General features: G+C 35.0%; 1 protein-coding gene across 5 annotated transcripts in view; it reads left to right on the top strand.

The window, feature by feature from the left end:
• Ack-like (activated Cdc42 kinase-like) overlaps positions 1-22,530 on the top strand; it is a 190,611-nt gene that overhangs the window by 149,347 nt on the left and 18,734 nt on the right. For 4 of the 5 annotated variants that reach the window (XM_081736494.1, XM_081736493.1, XM_081736495.1 and 1 more), the window contains 6 exons: positions 1,124-1,257; positions 4,992-5,128; positions 6,868-7,018; positions 8,957-9,114; positions 15,471-15,668; positions 18,114-18,356. In XM_081736494.1, the coding sequence (XP_081592620.1) occupies positions 1,124-1,257; positions 4,992-5,128; positions 6,868-7,018; positions 8,957-9,114; positions 15,471-15,668; positions 18,114-18,356 (1,021 nt within the window). The remainder of the gene's footprint in view (positions 1-1,123; positions 1,258-4,991; positions 5,129-6,867; positions 7,019-8,956; positions 9,115-15,470; positions 15,669-18,113; positions 18,357-22,530) is intronic. The other variant, XM_081736496.1, reaches the window with a different exon arrangement.

The following is a 22,530-nucleotide window of genomic DNA, read 5'->3' as shown; positions in this document are numbered from 1 at the left end:
AAAACGTCTAATTACGGACATGGGGCTAATTTAATGTAACCACTCTACGACCAATTTCACTAATTACCTTAAATATTCCTAGGTCCGTAATTAGGCTTTTCCGACCAAAGTCGTAGATTAACTTTTATCTTGTATTGAGATCCTGACCACGTATCGAAATTTGTAATTTTATTCCTGGATTCACCTTATATGTGGGACGCGTAGTCTACAAAGGATGCAAGTTCACTTAGTCGACACATCTCAACCTGATGCTGCTTTGTGCACTTAAAAATGTATGTTCAGATATTGTAAACAATTCTTATAATGTAAAGAACAGTTCACTTTTCCATGTATTTAAACGGAGTGTACAGTCTGCAGCAAAAAACTTTCAACATGAGCATGTAAGTTTATCGTAAAACTACACATAACAGCCCAGGGAATCAACATAACGTCTAAGTGGCACCAATCACGCCAGGAGACACCTCGGCATCCTCCCTTGCACACTTATTTTGGAACAATAGACTTCGTCGTTTCACAATAAACTTACATGCTCATGTTGCAGGTTTTTTGCTTTGTCTCGTTTTCTCACAAGTTCTATAGTTGGACTTAAATTCTTTTCACTCTGAACAGTCCATATGTATATTCAGAATTTTAAAAAATAATTTGCTGAGTTTTTTTAATTTTCGTTAATAAGATTACAACTGACGATCTTTCATATTTTTAATTGAAAAATTACACTTTCTAGATCAGTGTAATCTCAAGAGACTCCGTTTTGCATCCATATGCACCTACAAAAATTTTTTTTCATGCTTACGTCATTTTAGTCCAGTGTGAGTTACATTTCAATGGAAATTACATAATTTCCACTTCCAAGGCACGTGTTGCCTCTTATTAGTAAATGCATGAAATTTGTATGAAGCTTTAATGCTTCAATGTATATGTAGATTCATATTGCAGAATTTGATTTTAGTGCTTCTGATGTACTGTTTTTGTCAGATGAACTGAAATCTTTAGTATCAAAACTTGCATGTCATCAAGATTAAATTACATTCTCTCGATTTATTTTGTTCTGAGAGAGTTATTATTACTAGTATTAATATTATTAAGGAGGATAAAACTAAACGTATTGTTTATATTGTTACAGAGCTTCTTGCAATGGAAGTAATTATTGGAAAGGTGTTCTAAACAATGGAAAAACAGGGTTCTTCAACCCAGCTCATACCGTCACGTATTTAGGCTCTAATCTTCCATCAATGAAATCTGACTTCATTCGTGGAGGTAGGTTGTTGCTACTCTTCGCAGAGCAAATGATGAACTAATACATTTACTGTGTAATTCTAGTTGTAGTTCTGTTATATTGTAGTGAAACCTGTGTATGTTGGCCACTTTCGGCTCCACTGCAAAGTGGCCAACGTACGTAGGTGGCTAATAAATTATTTAAAAAATACCATAGACCGTATTTTGCACTTGTAATATAGCTACTATTTATTATCTATATTTTAATTTGTATTTTATAAATAACAGATGGCAACATTTATTTCTAGAATATGAAAATAACCTACGAATATATATATATGTTAGTTCATCATTCGCAGACTGTTTTATATGCAGTTTCAACATGCTAATTAGCTATGAAACGATATCGCATATTGTTTTTTGCCTTTTTTTTCTACCTATGACGATAGATGGAATAAAGAAAATGTCAGTTCCAGGAGATAAGCCACTCCCTCTTGCCCTCCATTCTCAGCAGTGAAACATCAAAAGTAACGGATTGTGTATCTGGAAAATGGTTGACCAAAAAGCAATTAAGAAAAGTCCTGTTCTATTATCCTATCTATCTTTCTTTTTAACACTGCGCAATATATATCCGACTGACATGTGTTATAAATTTTCTGTAGGAAAAAAAAAAGGAGAGGGGGGGGGGGTTTGAAGACGTGACGAAAGCGAAAGAACATCTGATTCCTTCCGAACTGAATCACGACATGGTCTTGCAGTAAAGAATATCAATGGGAAGCCTTAATGGCATTAATCTATTGATACACTTGCCGATAGTAGTCATAAAAGCAGTAAACAGCACCACCGCTTGTAGAATTTTTTTAGAAATTACTTTCAATTGACAGGTTTTTCTTTTCCTCCCTTCGATTTAATGACCCCCCCCCCCAAGGAACATACAACAGTAAACTGTGTTTTGAAAGAGTTCCTAAGGAACAAAGATTACTTAAGTGTTCAACAAATAGAGGTGAATTTAACATTAGCAGCATAGAAGTAACGTTGCTTGAATGTGGCCAATTTTCAATATAGACGGTAGTCAACTTACAGAGCAATAAATAATGCATGTGTACTGGAAAATGCAGATTCCATAGGAAACAGACCAACATAAGAAGGTGGCCAACTTAGAGAAGTGGCCAAGTTAACAGGTTTTACTCTATATTTGATACTTCCTAAGTACAATAACAGAATTTTTGTGTCTTCCTATTCGCGTATGCCAGGACCTTGGAAATGTAGAATAACATTGCACTTCAGACGCAAGGTGTGCATTTTGTGCTAATACTAATCACAAAAAAGATGACTGTAACAGCAAAAATAACCCAACAGCATGCATTCCTTGTAAGTTAGTGAAAAAAAACTTGTCCAGCAGGAGGTAAAACAGAATGCTCCTCCTGAAAGGCTTTTCGTGACAGATAATCTCGAAAATCAATTATGGATAAAGACTACACAGGTATCCCAAAAACAGAATGGATGAATAGAATAAAATTAAATCAACCAATATTAATAAAATAGACGTTTCTATAAATAATGAGGCACAAAATTGCATAGAACGGAATTGCAAAATTACAAGTAAACATAAGCTAATAACAGTAAGTATGAATAAATTAATATCTGTAGAAGCGATAACTGCATATCATATTTTATAAACCCATTCGTTTGACTATTGCTAACGTATCTTGCTCATAAAAGCACTGTCTTTTTTCGGTTCTGCGCAGCATTTGCGCCTTTATCGAAATAACATTGTAAAATATAGCGCAGTTTTGCGGAAAATTCACTAATCTTCACGGCGCAGTACCGTACGTCTGATCATATGAATTTTCATATCTACTAACTTCAACTGTCGGTTGTTAAATAACATTAGGCTTGACCCGCTGCGACTCATATATTCCGAGATTTGGGACACTAACACCATCTCGTACTCAAAAGGCTCAATACTTTTTAAACTAGCTGATATTGGAAGACTACAGAACAACATCGAGAAAAAAGTGTGAGTTAATATGAAACCATGAAAGTGGATTCTAACGTCATAACATCACAAAGTTAATCTTCGAAACTTCAGTGCCCCCACCCCACCCCCCAATTTTCTGTTAGCCTTCCCTATTGTGGACCCTGCGGGCCCGTTAGTTGCGCCACTGATTGTATGCTTGTGAAACAGTTCCAGTATTTATACACACACAAATATGACGCAGTTTTGTAAGTTGCATATTTTAAAGGATACCTCTAAATATTACTACAATGCTTGAAACTTGTTATATAGAAACATAATTAGTGTCACCTTAATGTCTGTGCAATATTATATGAATCTCTACATATCTCTTGATAAATCTTCTTAAATGATTGAGAAAGCTAAATTTGCAAATAGAGAGCAATTAGTCTTTAAAATCTGAGCGAATTACTTTTTTTGTTTATTAAATTCGATGTAATTCAGATTCCTGTTTTTGCAATAAATACACGAGCGTACATATCTTTCCTTGTTTGTATGTTAGTATGTGAGTTATTTGAATCTCACTTGCGTCAATATGTGTGTGCTCTTCGGCAACACTTTTGTTTTGCGGGTGAGCTTACTCAGTAAAAGACCCTTAATACTCTTTCTTATTGAAAATGTATTGCCTTAATCGTTCTTCGCCCACAGACCACTACACGTTTTTCTCTTCATCTACCTTCTACTCGTATCTTTCTTTTACTCTCTTCTCGCATTAAAAAAAAAAATATCTTTTATAACTTTTCAATAATAATATCTCCCTTAAATTACGTGGTACTTTTAATGTAGTTTTCAGTGTTCACAAGGACATGCTGTAGCGTAGTATTATTATAATTATATATTCACTCAGTTAATTTTGAAATACCTGTGTTTAATTCTCTAATAATTAAAGTATAATATGTGGTGAAATAGTAGTTATTGTTCTTCAATTAGATGTTTTCAATTAGAAAGTAATAAAATCTTCAAATGAAATGAGACTCGTGTGTTCAGTACGTCGTTTCTCAGACTATAGTCCACAGTTCTTAAGGTCCCCCTTGTATTTCTTAGATTGAACACTAGTCAAACAATAATAAGAAGACAAAATAAATAAATATTCAATTGAATTCCGTATTGCACACTGTTATGGAGAATCTCAAACAGGTATACATTATGCAAACAATAGACAATACAATTTAATAAGATGAAGACATACAAAGTCTGATAACTTACATGATAGCTTTCAATTACGTAAAAAACTGATATGCATTTTCTTCTATTAATACCAATGTCAAATTCAAAGAGTTTTAACTAAAACTGTTTTAAAATTGTGAGTATACTGGTATATGCTCGAAACAACAACAATAATAATAATAATAATAGTAATAATAAACTTTCGAAGTGAATTAGAGTAGAGTGGTTCGTAGAACACTGTAACTAACAAGAGTGGCACCTACTTGATAAAGGTTTTAGAAATGGTAATTTAGTAGATTAGTAGCGTATCAATAAACAATATGTCTAACCTGAAATCAAATACGCACTAAAGCAAACATCTTAGCCACTTGGCCACGAATGACCACCTGGAAGATAAGATTGCTTTCATTATGAAATGTGGTCTACAGTAGGGACAATTATATTATATAATTATATAGAAAAGTTTATATAATAAATTTGCAGTGAAGTAAATAATCGAAGATACTCAATATAAAATTCGTACTAATTACTAGATAAGTTTCTTTTCAAATTTTTTTTTAAATCATGTAATTTTGTAATTTGACACTTTTAGATGGAAAGAATGCATATTCATCTCGTCGCCGTTTACGACCGGATATGATTTCTTCTCCTCAAGGTGATTTTAAACACACTGGTCATGTTGGCTTGGATGGTGCTTATTTTGGAGATATCTCATTTCTCGGCGGAAAGGTAAGAATTGTACTAGTTTTCTTCAACTTGTACTATATTATGGACTTCTTCCTAAGCTTATCATAACAAGCATACTCTGAGCGGACAACAAGTGTATATATACATCTCTCTCTCTCTCCCCCTCTATCTATCTATCTATCTATATCTATCTATCTATCTATCTATCTATCTATCTATCTATCTATCTATATATATATATATATATATATATATATATATATATATATATATATATATATATATATATAGATAGATAGATAGATAGATAGATACATACTAAATAAATAAATAGAAAAATATCTACTACAAAGCGAGAACACACAATTCTATATACACGCTAACACCAATAAGATTTTAGAATAAATTTAGTTAATACATTGTATATATAAAATTCAAAGTAAAAATAAGTGTAACTGATCCGAGAATTGAAACCAGGTCTATAACTTTCCGTGCCAGTGTACGAACCACTATGCTGTTCATTCGTTTTCAGATCAGTCCAGATTTTCATTCTCAGGTGATTTCTTAGTCGTTTAACAACACAAACTTAACCGTAACTATTATGACCGGATAATCAGGGTCCGTTATTTTAATGAACAATGCTTGCAGTTAAGTTAAATGAATATATTGAGAAAAGGAAGAATAAACTGTTTTTCTATAATGATACATTTGAAAAGTATGACTGAGCAGCTTCACGTCATCATTCTTAGCATTCCATTGAATTAGTATCTCCTGAGGAAAGTTTGTTAGTTCCTTTCATTTCTCAATGTATATGAATTTTGTAAAAGAAACAAAAATATCTGAACAAAGCAATATTATATTTAAAAATAATGTTTGTGTAACAGTTTCGCTAACTAACTACATTTGGATTCGTCAGACACCAGAGTACTGTGTCTGGTAATTACAGGAGGTATCGTTAGTTGGGGAAACTGTTACACAATTATTACTTTAATTAAAAACTTGCTTTGTTCAGATGTTTTTGTTTCTTTTATGAAATTACTAGAGTAAAGCAAAGCTAACATGAATCAAATAGTTATAAATTTTGTATAATTTTTCGTAACTCATACTCTCTCTTTCTACTTAAGTTATAATTAATCATTCATCTTATTCAAATAGAAAGATTTTTTGTAACAGAGTTCCGGCTACGTTTCTGAATAACCTAAATAGTTAACTTTAAAACTTGTCTCGTTCGTGAAAACCGTCGATAATAATTGTAGAGAATCGAACAAAATTATAGTAATTTTACTCGTAGGGGCCACTTTGGGGAATGTCTGAACTAGAAGAAATGACATCATAAAGTAAATCGTGAACGTGGAGATTTCGAAGAAAGTACATCTACTATTTCACTATCATTGGTGTATTAAATACTTACAATAACAAGTATACAGTATCTCTATATCATTGAGGGGTTGTCATTGATAAATTTTAAGTTTAATGCTATTACAGTTGCTAAGCCATCTTTACTAATATACACCTTTAACGATTAAGGCTGGTTCAGTTTTACGCATGGCGTTTTGAGACCTAACATTTGAATGCGTGTACCATACAAAGAAGTTTTTAAATCTGTGTAGAGTTAAACATAATATTGATGGCTTGTACTAAATTTTGGTGAAGGGAATCGGAATATACTATTGCTAATTGTAACGGAATATTTAAATTGATTGCGGAGTAGGAATGATTGATTGAGAGTTAAGCGTCATTTAGTGTATTGTATTAGTATTTGGCTAAATCCTGTTTTGCAGTATCATCATTTACCTCATCAGGTAGTGACGCCGTACAAGCCCCAGGAGGACGGAGATCAAGTATCCCTTACGAGAGCTTCATCGGATGTTTCTGATAGAGCGCCTCTGTTGACAAAGACGGGAGATTCTGGAAAGTCCGGACCAGCAGCAGGTATCGTTTATTTTGATCCCTTATACTACAGCGTATCCCACTCGCTCTCGGCCTCGTTGCTTTTGTCAATGATAGCTCGCGGCCGATAGCAAATGGTACAACCGTTATTGTTCGTTTGTTTTTTAGTTATGTTTTACACTTAAAACTGTAGAAAATAATAAAGTGCAATTACATTGTTGGATGATAGAGAAAGAATATACGTAATTAAATAATTAGGTAATTATGAGCAAAAGTCCTGTTAATGGGATAAAATACTTAAGACAAGAAATGCTTCAAGTCCACTACTGTACATGCTAATGTATGCATTTTATTCTGTTCAGTACTTTCTGTAGTACTAAATCGTTTATGTGTAATGTCTACCAATATCAGTTGGTATGTGGTATATACATTAAAAGGATTTGACAGTAATTGCATGAATTGTGTAGTGTAAACTACTTAAAAAGTGTGCGTCTTAAAGGATTTATAATACACACCAAAATAAAAGATGACACCAAAATTAGAAGTTCATCACAACAGTGAAGTAGCTATTTGGCCTTGCCTGAATAATTAGACCTAGAACATAGCCATAATCTAATTTAATAATAGATCCAGAATGCATTATATTGCTGTTTTTAACTTGTTATAACCGAATACAGCAGTGGAGTGGTCTGATATCAATGAATACAAGTTATTTCAGTCGTGGATTCGAAGCTTGCCTAAAGCTTTCTTGTGGCTATATGGTAAAAGTACGCTCCTTTGACGCGGGAGATCCGAATTCGATTCTAAGAGAGAGATCCCGTGATTTGGATTCAACGTTAAACTTGTAAGTCGATTTTTTTTAATAACCTCGGATGCTGAAAGAGGCGCTAATTTCTAAACCACTCATCCAATCGAATCTTACATAAGGTTTAACCGTATGTTTTTCATGTAACTTCACTATTTTTATTTCCATAAGTGTCATAGAACACAATCAGCGGATGTAAAATGCGTAATATTAATTGTCTGGTCCTGATTGTGATCCCTGAGATAATTTTCGTGTGTTATGTACTTTTTATATTTTTGGATGTTATGTAGCCTACCAGGCTTTGAACAGTTCAAAACAGCTGTAGTATAATTTTTGATTTAATGATCACTTCATATTTAAGAGAAATGAAAATAATCTCGCATAATCTTTCTCGGTAGTTTCTATGTAAAACAAACAACAAATGGAAATACTCGTAATAAAGTAATTCTTTCTCTAATATTTTTCTACAGGATACTTCAGGGAAAACTAAGATAAAGCATTCGAAGAAGGTTAATTTAAGAAGGTTCGCGAGACAAAATTGGCACTTAAGCTGTGTATTTACAAGCACAAGAAATTACATTTAAATACAATAAAAAAAGTAAATGATTTTGCATACCTTGGGTGTTTTTGATCCTCATATTTCACTCACATTTATTCGTTGAGGTTCTTCGGAGGAAATTGCCTATAATGATGATAAAATCGACTATGAATTTACATATCAGTTATAAAGGGCATTTACAGGCTATGGAGAGAAATGGCCACTATGAATCACTATGACCAGAGTAAACAAAATCATTGCTTCTTCATAACGTGTAAATACATATTTGTAATTGATTGTTAAAATAGTAAGAGTTACGGTGAACTTTGAGAAGTCGTTCCCATTGGAATATATGCGAGGAATGAAACAATTATTCAACGTGTAAATCCCTACTCGATTTGATCATCATTAGGCAATTTCCTCCGAAGAAGCTCACTGAATAAACGTGAGTGAATTATAAGAATCAAAAACATATAAAAACATGCAAGGTACGTAAAATCATTTATTGTCTTTATTGTACATAACTTGGGTAAACAACATGAAAACTTTAACACACAACATTTTCAAAGGGTTTTATATGTAAAAATGCAGGTTCCTACTTTATTATATTTATGCCAGGTCTTACCATTTTTTCCAGATCATAATTGGTCTGATACAGCTAGCGAGAAGGATTGTTTAACTGATGGTCTGACTTCATCTTGTTCGTCGTCAATTAAGGTTGGAAAGTTCCTAATGGATCATGAATATCATGAAATAAGTGACGAAGAGAATGGTGTAGAAAGTCCACGCTTTGAGGTGAGTCGTAAATTTGTGTTTTGCAGTCATGTAAGGGTGGACGGTTCCTGAAAACGTAAACCGCGGTTTCGGTTTGCCACTTAAACCGGTTTGGAACGGTTAACCGAAACCAAACCGAACCGATCCCAAACCGAACCGAACTGATACCAAACCGAACCGAACCGATCCGATCCCAAACCGAACCGAACCGAACTGATCCCAAACCGAACCGAATCGTACCGTTTGTCCGTAGAACTTTGATAAACTAACTGTTCAAAGGGTTTGAAACGTGTTTCGTTTACTATTGGCTAACCAAAACCTAAGCGAACTCCGTCAAAGCAAATTCAGCTCTGTCCAAATGGAGCTGAATTTAATCTTTAACTCACTCGTAACATACGACCAGTTTCAGTTAGCAGATTTGTGTATAATAAAAGAATAAAATAGCAATGAGCCTGAAAGTACTTTTACATATATATAAAATGTTTGTATATCTTTTGTATGTATGTAGATAGATAAAAATATCACAGATCTAGATACCACGTATCAGGGTTGGCAAAAACCATGGTTTTTATTAAAAAAAACAAAAAAACCGGTTTTTTTGGTTTAAACCAGGTTTTTTTTGGCTTAAACCAGGTTTTTATGGTTTAAATGATTTTCTCTATATATTCATATCATATATGTACAGAAATAAGTTTGTTTCGCCTTGATGTTATTATGCGACAACCGGGTTATGCTGGAAGGGGTCACATAAGCTTAAAGCGGAATAAAAACCGCTTCTCGAGTTACATCCGAGAGAAATTGTCCTCCATTTGAACTCAGAACCAGGACTAATTGGCCACAAATGCGATACGTCTGCCGACTCACTCACGAAGGAATCCTGATTTTAAAAAACAAACAAACAAACAAACAAACAAACGTTGTACTGATATTTACATGCTTCTTAATATAACTGTCAAGAGTCATTTCAGAAGGACAAAAAGATAAACAGTTGCATAAGTGAAATCATTACACAGAATTTCATATGAACAATTTCAAAGTATTACGGAGTACAGAAGAACTAATTTAGTTCAAGTTAGTTAACAACGACTTTTATTGGTCCAAATTAAAGAAAGACACCGACTTAATCTGCATATCAATAAGAAAAGTGAATAAAGATACGAATTATTTGAGTCCACTTTGGCTCAAACTCATTTATACATAGATAGATACCAAAGATACTTATTTCACTAAATGCCTCTTGTGGGGTCTGTATGACCCCCCCCCCACACACACACAAAAAGTACGGTTTTTTCGATGTATTTTATCAATAGTAAACATTGAAACGAAACAATATTTAAAATTTTCTTCGATTGCAATTACATAACAATAATAACAACTACAAAAAATCACAAAATAAACATTTATAAACGTAAAAAAAAGTTGCTTTTGTAGTATAATCTTTTTGAGTAATGAATGGCGAATTTAGGTCTGAATATAATACGAATAATATACGGGAGTGAAATGTGATAACCCACAAATGTGTGTTCATCAAGATTTTACAAACACTTACACTTTTACGAATTTTTTTTTTTTTTTTTTTTGTTTTTTGGTTTAAACCAGATGTTTTTTTTTTTTTTGAAAAAAAAACCCAGCTGGTTTAAACCTTGGTTTAAACCATGGTTTAAACCACCTTGGTTTAAACCAGCCAACCCTGCCACGTATGCACAAAAAAATCCTGGCAATACAAGTATTTGATGGAGAAATGATCCCAATAAATTCCTTCAAATTAGAAGCATTTCATATGTCAACGGAATAAAAAAAAAATCACTGGTAGTGATCAATCTTTGAAAATGATTAAATTCGTTGGGTTAAGTTCTGACATGTTAAGCCCCCATTCTACAACTGCTTCAAATTCGAAAATGTTATTATTCCCCTTGTTTACCTTGACTTTTAATATTTCCGCTCAAATAGCAGCTTGCATGAGTGTCTTCATTTCTCTCGTTTTTCATACTTTCATTCTCACCGTCGTGATTAATATTATAAGAAAAGCGTTTTTAACTAACCAGACTCATCATCATCAAAACGCCGAACACATATTTCAGACTTTGACCGTTTCTGATTTTGAAAACGCTCCTACGTACAATGTAAGTCAATACTCGGCACCTTGTATATCACATCGTTAACAAATCATTATATAATAACTTTCTGTAGATAATAAATAAAAACTTCCTGTGAGTTTTACTGAAACGTTCGGATTGCGAGCGTAGCAAAGAAGAAAATTTTTAACAAATCTATTTCTTTGCAAACCGACAACAATATTGATTTAATAGAGCGCCAATACTTTTATGGGGCACCATATCGTTTACTCATTTTCAACACTTCTTTTTTCTTATTGTTTGTTCGGCGCCCTCTTGCTACCAGCTCCCCCCCCCCCCCCCCCGTAGCTACGGCTCTGGGTGTGGTATCTTCTCCGTTACGATGTAGGTTTTGTACATTTGCTAATCGTACGCATAAATGTCATTCTCTGGCAGAAGAGTTGCACTAAGTTCCAATCTCGCTATCTTCGATTCTGGACAGTGAACACAATGGCGAGGAAACATCTACCATTTCCCACTTGAATTTCGCTTTATTTCATCACCATACAGCCAATGAGTGTGATTACAGAGGTAATGGAGGAGTACACACGTGAGGAATTGGCAGACATTGATCTGGCATACAGGAAAGCGAACGGTAATAGCCGTGTGGCACAACGGCTGTACAGACAAGTTTCCTAATCTTAGAATTCCACACCACGCAACGTTTTCCGATGTAGATCGAGAATTACAAGAAACATGATTGCTGGAAGCACAAAGGCCCAATGCTGGACGAAACAGAACCGTATGGACTGTAGCTTTTGAGGAGGAAATTCTTGCTTGAGATCAGAGAAAACCGTCCACCAGCACACGGGAAATTAAGACCCATCATCGGCAGGTTTGGAACATGCTTCACGAAAATCAGATGTACTCTTTCCATGTCCAAAGAGTGCATGCATTACACGCCATCCACGTAGGCGGGAGTTTGTCCAGTGGCTACGCGAACCATGCTAATATATCCCGCTTCATGTCTCGTATTCTCTTCAAAGATAAAGCTATGTTTTCCCACGATGGAGTGATGAATACTCACACTCAACATTTGTGGTCTGAGGCAAACCCATATGAAATGTCAACTCGTGCCCATCAGGAACAGTGTTCTGTGAATGTGTGGGCATGAATCGTTGATAATTCTCATCAGACCGTACTTACTACCACAATGCCTAACCGGGTGGGAGTATTGGGTATTTTTGAAAGAGATTCTGCCTGAACTACTAGAGACTGTGCCACTGGCTGTTCATCGAAACATGTGGTTTATGCACAGCGGTGCTCAGCACATTTAATGTGGAGGTGCGAAATTGTCGCAACGCATCCTTTCCGAACAAATGGACGGCAGAGAAGGACCTGTATCTTGGCCACCTCGCTCATCCGACCTTAACCACTTAGATTTCTTTTTCTGAGGCCATATGAAACAACTAATCTGCGCGACGCCTGTGCAATCAGAGGAGGATTTGGTTGCTCGAATTGTTGCTGCAGTGTGGAGCATTCAGGAAACGGCAGGAGTGTTTCAACGCGTTCGCAGCGTCTTTCCCTTCGACGCCGCTGTAACCTTTGCATTGAAGTGGTGGGGTGAAACTTTGAACACCTTTTGCAGTGTCCGTTCTGACAACCATCCTCTTTCCATGTAAACAAAGACTCCCCTCTGTACCTTGCTCCCTACAACTACCTTCTGTATTTTTATCCAGAAATATCGGGCTCTGTTACAGCACGTACAAATATCGTGAATGGAAGGAATATTTTGTTTCACATTCGTCAGTTAAGAACATTGATTGAAAAAAAACGTACTGTAGTCGCATTTGTGTGATGTACTGATCGAAATGAACGTGCTAAAACAGTTATGCGTATTATTATTATTATTATTATTATTATTATTATTATTATTATTATTATTATTATTATTATTATTATTATGCGTTCTTTATTTGTCTATAGTTCTTGTTCAATTACTGTAATTGTAAAGGTAGATGCGTTCTCAAAAGCGTTGCGATATCATTATTATGAGCAGATCAACAATCGGAATTTCTTTATTTTCTGTTACTTATCGGCTTCTGCCGTACGTATTTTTACATTCTAGAAACGTAACGTTTCCAGCGAGTTCTTGTACAACGACTTTACTAGTACTTTTTGAGGAGGTATGCAACCACATACAGTAATTTTTACTTCATCCGCCATCTTTTATCTTCGTGTATGAGTACTGACCTGTCACGTAGTATTATTTTCAGGCAGTGAAATGTCCTTTACATGTTGTTGTCCACTCAATTTACGTCATAAAATATTAGGGAATTCCCTGTGTCGCCGTTGCACAAATCTGAAAACTGCAAATTTGGATAGAGCATGTTAGGATCGTTTGTCGATATCATGCCGCATCACGTCTAGAATCAGTAGTTTGTGCAATAATTAACTCTAAAGTTTGTTTTCCCACGCTTTCGGCAGCCTATAACACGTAAACACTTTTCGTCCTATGTATACTGGAACTTTTTTTTTGTTTGTTTTGCTTTCAGGAATCACCCCTCTGTTTCTGTACAACGAATTTAGCACCATACTGTGTAACGTCATCAGAATCAATTTGACCACACTAACGCGACAAAAGTAACTGTTCTCAAAAACAGCACAAATTTTCTTGGTTACCTGATAATATTACACAACGATACATTCCACATACAGGGTGTAAGTCATGCCCCCCCCCCCTAGTAATTTCAAGACGAGTTTAATGTTACATTCTAAGCGTAGCTTCTCCTGGAATAGCACCCACCATAAAGTTGTCTTCTAACTGATATTAAGAGTTTTAAGCATCAGTAAAAGTACCCACACAAGTACGACCCCGTCAATTGTTTCAGTAATATTGAAATAATTTTAATCTGAATAAAGTTATACCGAAAAACGTAACATTCAGCATTATTATAATGTCTGGGTGGACGGTTGCTAATAATGCAAACTGCGTTTGTGTCGATTTCAAATATTGAACTGAAACCGAACAAAACAGTCCTCAAAGAGGGCCCAACAATTCTAAACGGAACCGAACCATTCTACAAACCGAACCGAACACTTTACAAACCGAACCGAACCGATCCCAAACCGTACCGAACCGAACCTTTCCCAAACCGAACCGGACCGGTTTGAAGTCCAAACCGTTTGATTCGGTTTAGACTACAAACAGAACTGAAACCGGTTAACCGGTTCTTGGAACACCCCTACAGTCATGTTTTAAAACACTGCTTCCTTTTAAGGAGTTCCACATTGCTATCCCGAAATAATTTCTAGATAAGGAATGCATATGTTCTGAGTTTCTTTAAACCATTGCACTTATAAGCGTTATGTATCAAAATGTTTACCTAAAAGTGCAAATAGAGAGCGTTTTGAAAAGGTTTTTAGTGTAACGTCCGACGATTATGCGCCGAGGTGGTGGTTAGGTGGATAATAATAGTGCAATGACGAAAGTAGGAGAACGAGAGAACCGCGAAAAAAACCCACGCATAAGATGTCCGTCCACCATAAAACTCATTTGGCGTAAGCCAGGATCGAATATTATCATTTTTTTTTTCTTCAAACATATCTCCATTGCACATATTGAGATTGTAAAAATATTAAGTCTAACCCATATCAGCTATTTATTAAAAAATATTTTTACAATATTGTGGTTATATTCAACAACCTTGTTAGCGCAGTAAAGATGGCGTTTGGGAGAAGGGAGATATATAAATGAATATTTTTTCACTCTATCACTATGGACTGTTTACAAATCATGGCGATTGCCACGGTGAACTCTAACCCGCTTCGATGAAGGATTGGAAGCACTTACAATGAAACTACCGTATTTAAGATTGACGAATATTTTGGGAAGTAATTTAAATTGTCTATAAAAGAGAAAACAATGCTACTGACTCAAACCATGTTATTTTAATGTATTAATTGTGTGTTGAAGGAATTTTAAAGCAAACATTAAAAACAAATAAATTAATAAATAAAGAGTAAACTATTTTTTTAAAGTTCTGACCGTTTTGTCGATCTCGTTATCGGCTACTTCGTATGTACACATTTACAGCTTTGTGAAGAACTCACGAAGAATTAAATAAATTACTGTCGTCCGTGTCTTGGGAGGAAATATTTACCATATATAAAGGAAAAATATTTTAATAGCAAAATTTATTTCTCCTTTGTTATATGCTGTTCTTGTTACACCATTTATGGGTTTTACTAGTTTCTAACATTAATAAAGATCTGTAAATTGAACAATTACTCATTCAGACCTTAAATAATGTATTTTTACAGAAATCGTTTGATTTTGGTCCAAGCCTAATGGATGAGATGGATGAAGTATTCAGGAATCTCGGCACAGGCTCGCCTCCACCTCTTCCAACTAGTTCTGAAGTGGAAGAACCGAAGGATGAGACTCACAATGTCCGCAACGAATTGCGAGAAATAGCGGCGAAAGTAACTGGGAAGGACAGCAAAAAGAAACAAGCGACAGTAAGTTAAGTTTTAATTTAATATTTACTATTAGCAATATGATTTACACTGTTACCAGGTTACAACATAATAGTTTCATGTTTTTTTGTTTGTTAATGTATTCGAAAAAGCAAAAGATGTAATATATGTGCAAATATTGATAATGACTTGTAAGAATCCTTCGTAAATCAAGTAAAAGTATAATCCTTATGTGTATAGTTCTATTTCGTCTGATATCGCCCGTTTCGTCTTTTACATTTATCATCTTTCTCCCTTTTCATTTTTGGACATGGCAATGTCACCAGACGAAATATAAGATTTTTACTGTTATTTGACTGAATGCAAAGTTAGTTAAAGCATAGTATGTGTTAACGAAAGTGTATTAGTTACATCAGTTATATAATACAGTGCTCTGAAACCATTTAATATTAGAGTCACGTAAATGTTGAGCATGAAGATTCATCAAGTGTTGAAATATTACAATATATTTTTACAACAGACTTTTTAGTAACTTACAGGATATTGTGCATACATCAGTTGTATCATGTTTAGAGAGAACATATTCTCCAAACATATTCTTGGTGACTTCAGCATTATGTTTGTTCTAGACTTCTTGCAATAGAAGAGAAATGTATTATTAGTCCTAGTCCTAACTAGTAACATGGACGTATTTGGACTAAACATATACTTTACTCCCAATTTAAAGCTTCACATACAAAGAGAATAGAGTAAGAAGCTCACGACTTTTCTAACTTTTTATTCAAGAACACTTCAAAGAAGTTTGGTGTATTTGTTTTGGCTGTTGGTGAAACTGTATTACTAATTTTTCAGATACAAATATCTCACAACTAACAACATTAAACAAAAAATATTCAATAGTGTTGTTTCTCAAAATATGATCCGCGGACCATGAGTGCTCCTCGAGGTAGGCCTTTGTGATTCTCTTAGATTGAACATTAGTCTAACTCTCACCCCCCCCCCCCAAAGGGAAAAATGAATTGTGTATTACACTCTGTAGTTGAGGAACTCAAACAGATGCAGATTACATAAATAATTATAATTATACAAGTTAAGCTAAAGATTATACAAATTTTAATGTATGTTTTATTATAAAATATTCTTTATAATATTTATTTATTAAAAATTAATTAATATGTAATTTCTTGTATTAATACCAATGTAAAATTAAGAGAATTTCAATTAATACTGTTTCTAAAATATAAGTATACTGTCTGTATTTATATTATAAGCGTATACTTGTACATATAGTGTAAAATATAAGTGCTCAAAGCAAACAAAGAAAGAAAAATAACAAAGTTATTTTCGAAAGAAACAAGAGTAGAATGGTCCGTAGAACGTTTCTGACTATTAAAAGTGTTCCCCATTTGAAGAAAAGTTTGAGCAGCGTTGTTCTAGATCATAAGTTCCGTTGTTTATATATATATATATATATATATATATATATATATATATATATATATATATATATATATATATATATACCGGCGTCCTTTGTAAACTCATACCCACCTCGTCTTTCTGATGTACAGATGACCACATTTACTTGCACCACGTGCTACATTTTATGCCCAGTATTGAATGCATGTTCGAGGAACTTCGACAAACTGTGATGACTTTTCCTTTATTTTACCCGTTTAAGTTGACAAAAAGATATTCTAATTTCTAAAAATAAAAATAAAACTAGTTTAATTTAGTAGAGATTTCATTTTGCCAGTGTGTTTTATGTACGAGTTAGTCACAGATAATTCCAAGACTAATTCAGTAACATGGAAAAAGCAAAGCAATATGAGAACTCACTTGTAGCTACAGAAGCAGTGATTTTCTTGAATTAATATCCGTGAATTTTGAAAGGCGTGATGCAAGAATTTTGTGACTGTGTAAACGAGCAATTTGCAGTTTCAGTATTGACTGTAAACTAGTGTAAATATTTAACACCAAATTCTGCATCAAACTAGGCAACTCTGGTTCAAGTGATTCAGCAGACTTTTAGCAATAAAGTAAAGAGTTATACGACTAGATCTAAATGGCCCTCGCGCTCCAAGAGCAACAGAATTCCATGGAAGATAAAGTGACGTCAGAGTAAGATTCCATGAGCACAAACTCTGAAAATGTTCCAAAATTAGGAACCTTGTCAATTGTTGAAGAATGATGTATTTAGTGTAAGTTGGAACTTGATATACTTTCCAGTGTTTTTCCTTATCCATTAATTGCCTTTAATCACCATTCTATCATTTCTAATTTAAACTGTTTTCGAAACTACTAAGAATATTCGCAGTTTATCAATTAAGAATAGTTAATTATTTTACCCGAAAATGGAGTGCTTTGAATATCGGTATGAAAATTACATGATGGAAAAGCTCTTCAGTTAGAAGAGAAATTATATAATTAATGTATTGAACATTTTTCTAGTATAAAATCATCATACTGTATTTTATATATTTTTAGGTGAAACCCCTCTCAGGATCAACGCAACGCACTTTGGAATCAGCAATAGCCATGGCTACTGAACTTGCGTCGCGCTCAATGCTGGAATTAGATGGTGAAACAGTTCCTGACTCTCCACATACACCTCATACTCCAGCATCTCCTACAAAACGCAAGTTCTCCTTTAAATTTACTGGTAAATCTAGTCCAAAACAGGAGCGACGAAACTTCACAGAAGAAGCAGCTCACATTCCTGATATTCAGGTGATTGATTTTTACTCTTGCCGGTTCTGTTTTGTGAATGCTTACTTTCTATATGCAGTAACGTTATTGACTTTTTCTTTTCGTTGTTTGATAATGGCACAATTGTATGCGTATTCATCTTTAGAGAAGCCACAAGCGAAGAAGAAGTAAGGGGAAAAATCAGTTTTCAGGAAAAGAGTTTGAAAACCATAGGTTTCTTATGTTAGTCTTTGAAAATAGTCAATCTACAGGATGGCCGACATTGCACCTCACCCCTGACGATAGTGAAATATAGTTGGGATGATATGACATTTGTTAGATCATTTATTTTTAGTTTTCCGTAATTACGTTATCTTTAGAGTTGTTGGAAATCATGATTTCATGAGATAAATGGGGGTGCAACAGGGTGGAGTATCCACACATTTCGCATTTTTTCGATTAAGGAGCTTTAGGTCGCTGGATTAGTAATGGTACTCCAATGACATTTGTGTTATTATAATGACCACGAAGAAGTTCTAATTATACTATACCAGAGAACTCTTTGTGGAAAATTACCAAAGAACCAGAACTGCGTTTTGCTGCAGCAAAAAACAGGGCTTTCTCGTAGTCAAAATGGTAACATTCCTGGCTTTTTGGTTCAAGATTACCCAGACTGATTCCGCCTTTACGTTCATGTGATTCGGATCCCATGCTAAGCTGTAGATCCCTCCAGAAACAACCAATAACAAACAATTCCGTGGTGTGGATAATATAACAGCCTACTGTACTATGATGACAGAAACGCTCCATTGCATGTTACGAAGAACGGTAGGTGCTATGCTTCCATCAGATTAATAGCAATCAATGTTATGGTGACTTCTTAAATACTCTACCGCAACTGAGTATTGTTTAATATTTTAATATGTGAGCTTCGAGGACATGATGTGTCACTGTTAGAATAACTCATGTGATAAAATATGAAAAATTTCCGGACCCTTGTCAATGTACCAGATTTCTTGTAATATAAATTTTTGCTAATAATGTTAATGAACTTCAAGTATGTACAATTATCTACAAGTATGTAAGTCATTTAAGAGAAACACCTGAATCACCTTACGTATGCAGGGCCGGATTTAGCATTTTGGTGCCCCTAGGCCCAATGATTTTTTTCCGCCCCCTAGTCTGGTTAAAGTTACTTTCCTAAAAACCTTTATTAAAAAATTATATCAGGCCTATATGTTAATTGCTTAAACACCACTCCACGATGCAATTTTATCATTGCAAGTTTTTTGAGGAATTCACTTGGTTCTGGGCTTAACAAAATACCGTTAATGTATTAACAAAAGATTGGTGAATAACTTTGGTTTTGTTCAATTTAGCCATTTGGGCAAATAAATAAAAAAAAAAATCTGAAATACATTATAAAATAGTTTTAATCTCTTAGTGGTACTCGTGGAGCAGTGATTTGAACATTGGCACGCACACGGCGCATGCGCTCCTAATCACTCCGAGCCAGCCTAGTGGCAGTGGTAATACGATGCGTACCGCTCAATGACATCCCTACAGCCAGTTCTCCCGTGTTTGAGATCAATGTTGTAACGAAGTTGATGCATAATGTTGAAAAATAGTTTAACTTTACCAACAATTATTTTTTCCAATGAACTTCAAAATCAGAATGCTTTATTAGCCTGATTTTTTTTAATCAATTCAAAAAATATGCTAAGTTATGGCCATTTATTTTTATTTCTAGATATTTGTTTTTCTCTCGGCCGTGCGCCCCCTGGGAGCTTGCGCCCATAGGCCCGGGCCTATTGGGAAATCCGGCCCTGTACGTATGTATATATAACAAAGCTAATAGGATAAACAAGGTTATAGAATAATACACTGAGAATAGAACCATAAAAAAGAAGTACTTATTTTAGTATTAATGGAAAATTTAGTAAGAAAAAAAAAAAGAAGTCCGGTTCTATAGTTGGCTTTCAGTTCCTGTCTCTTTCTCTCTAGTAGGAAAGTATTATATCGAACAAATTAAACTTATGCTTATATATACAGAGGAATCGAACTCTTTGAATCTTATATCTCGAGCCAATCTCAGACATGATTTCCCAAGAAAGGAATGTATCTTTTGTGAGTGTACGTCAAAACCCTGTTCAAGTAATTCATGTACAAGGTGAGGCAGAAGTTCAGCACGACGCTTTTATTTTTGAAACTGCTTAAGAAAAGATTATGAAACTTTGGATGAGTAATTGGAGTGGGGCGCACCAGATGGTGCCATTTGACATTATGACCTCATCTTGAAATCCGACGTTTTGAATTCAGGTCTAATACTTTAAATGGGAAGGGAAGCATGTGACACATGATTTTAGGCTAAAATTTCACCAGAAATACGAATCTCAAGTTTTCGTTCACCTAACTTTAATCAGTAATGAAAATTTGTGAAGTAAACTGTGCATATATCATCATGTAATGGGTTTTGTTTGTCTTTTCAGATGATGTAACATGGTTTTCATCCGCCAAGAAAGAATTAAAATTGTTTCCATCAGTGGGAACGCAAGGCCAGAGTCATCACTGATAACTTCAATGCCCGGCATCCAGAGAGGTACAACATTGCACATACCACAGTGTCACGTATTTTGCAAAAATTTCATGTTTCTGGGTCAGTGCACGACAAACAATGTAGTAAACGCCCGAAGTGTGCAACGGATAAGGCAACAGAAACGACAGTTGTAGCATCCTTGGTGAAAAGCCCGAAACGCAATAGCAGACGTTTAGCTGCAGTTTCAGGTGGAAGTCAGAGATCAATACTCTCTGTGTTGCACACAAACAAATTGGATCCATGCAAACTCCAACTGTAACAATACCTAACGGAGGATGACCGAGGTTGGAGAATGCAATTTGCAGAATGGGCTGTGTAAGGATAATCCCATGTTTCCTCTTAATGTTGTGTTTAGTGATGAGGTCAATAAACATAATTACCGTTATTGGCCAGAAAGAAACCCAGCATGGACAGATTCGTCGAGGGTAATTGGTGCGGAAAAGCTGAGGATATGATGTGGGATATAAAACACTCGTATCATCGGGCCGTTCATCCATGGGAACCTGCATGGGGACAGATATCTTGACATGCTGCAGAAACAGGTGTTCTCGCCACTGCTGAACCCAAAAGGTGACTTCCCTGTCTTTTTTCCAACAAGAATTTGCGCCTCTTTATTACGCAGTATGTGTCAGGGAGTGGTTGGATGCACAGTTACCGGACCACTGGATTGGTCGTTGAGGGCCAATTGAGTGGCCATCCCGTTCGCCCGACATTGGCACACTTAGACTTTTATATGTGGGGCCATCTCAAAGGACTTGTTTATCAAGAAAAAATCGCTGATCTCCGACATCTCGAACAATGAATCAAGCACACTTATGATGACTCTGCGATGCCAGAAGTGTTATTACGTATCCATCAGAACTGGAAAAAACGTTTTGCATTATGTGTAGCACAAAGAGGAATACATATAGCATATCTTGTAGGATTCCATATGCAATGTTTACTTCACAAAATTTTATTACTGATTACAGTTAGGTGAAAAATAACTTCAGATTCATATTTCTGGTGAAATTCTAGCCGCATGCCCGCTTCCCATGTGAAATATTGGACCTGAATTCAAAATGGCGGATTTCAAGCACCATCTGGTGCGCATTCACTCAAATTACCCACGTCCAAAGTTTCGTCATCTTTCCTCAAGCCGTTTCAAAAATGCAAGGGTGGTGCTGGACTTTTGCCCCACCCTGTACTGTACTGTTAGTGTATATTGTTATTCCCCATTAACCGAAATTTGTAAACCGAAATGTTCATTATATATAATAAAAATTTCCTTAACACCAACATCTAGTGGAAAAAATCATTAGTACAGTGCTTCTTATTTGACATTTTTTTTTTAAATTCTAAAATAATATAAAAGAGGAATTAAAAAATTAGAATTCCTCTTACATACAACAAAAAAACTGTGTATGCATCCTTATCCCACTTCCCTTTCTCTACCAGAAATTACTCTGAGATGTCTTAATATCATTGGTCGTATGTATTTCCAGTAGAATACTAAATATATTTAGATTAGGATTAGGAATTAGATTTCTGGGCTTTCGGTATGTATGGCTATGTTAGCCCCCTCACGTATCAAGGATGACGTCCCTCGGCAATCACACTATCCGAGGAAAATAGAGAGGA

The sequence above is a fragment of the Thermobia domestica genome, chromosome 13 (genome assembly GCF_964235325.1).
Source record: "Thermobia domestica chromosome 13, izTheDome1.hap1.1, whole genome shotgun sequence".
Classification (NCBI taxonomy): Eukaryota; Metazoa; Arthropoda; class Insecta; order Zygentoma; family Lepismatidae; genus Thermobia; species Thermobia domestica.
The sequence above is the reverse complement of the archived record's forward strand: the minus strand, read 5'-3'. Positions and strand labels throughout refer to the sequence as shown.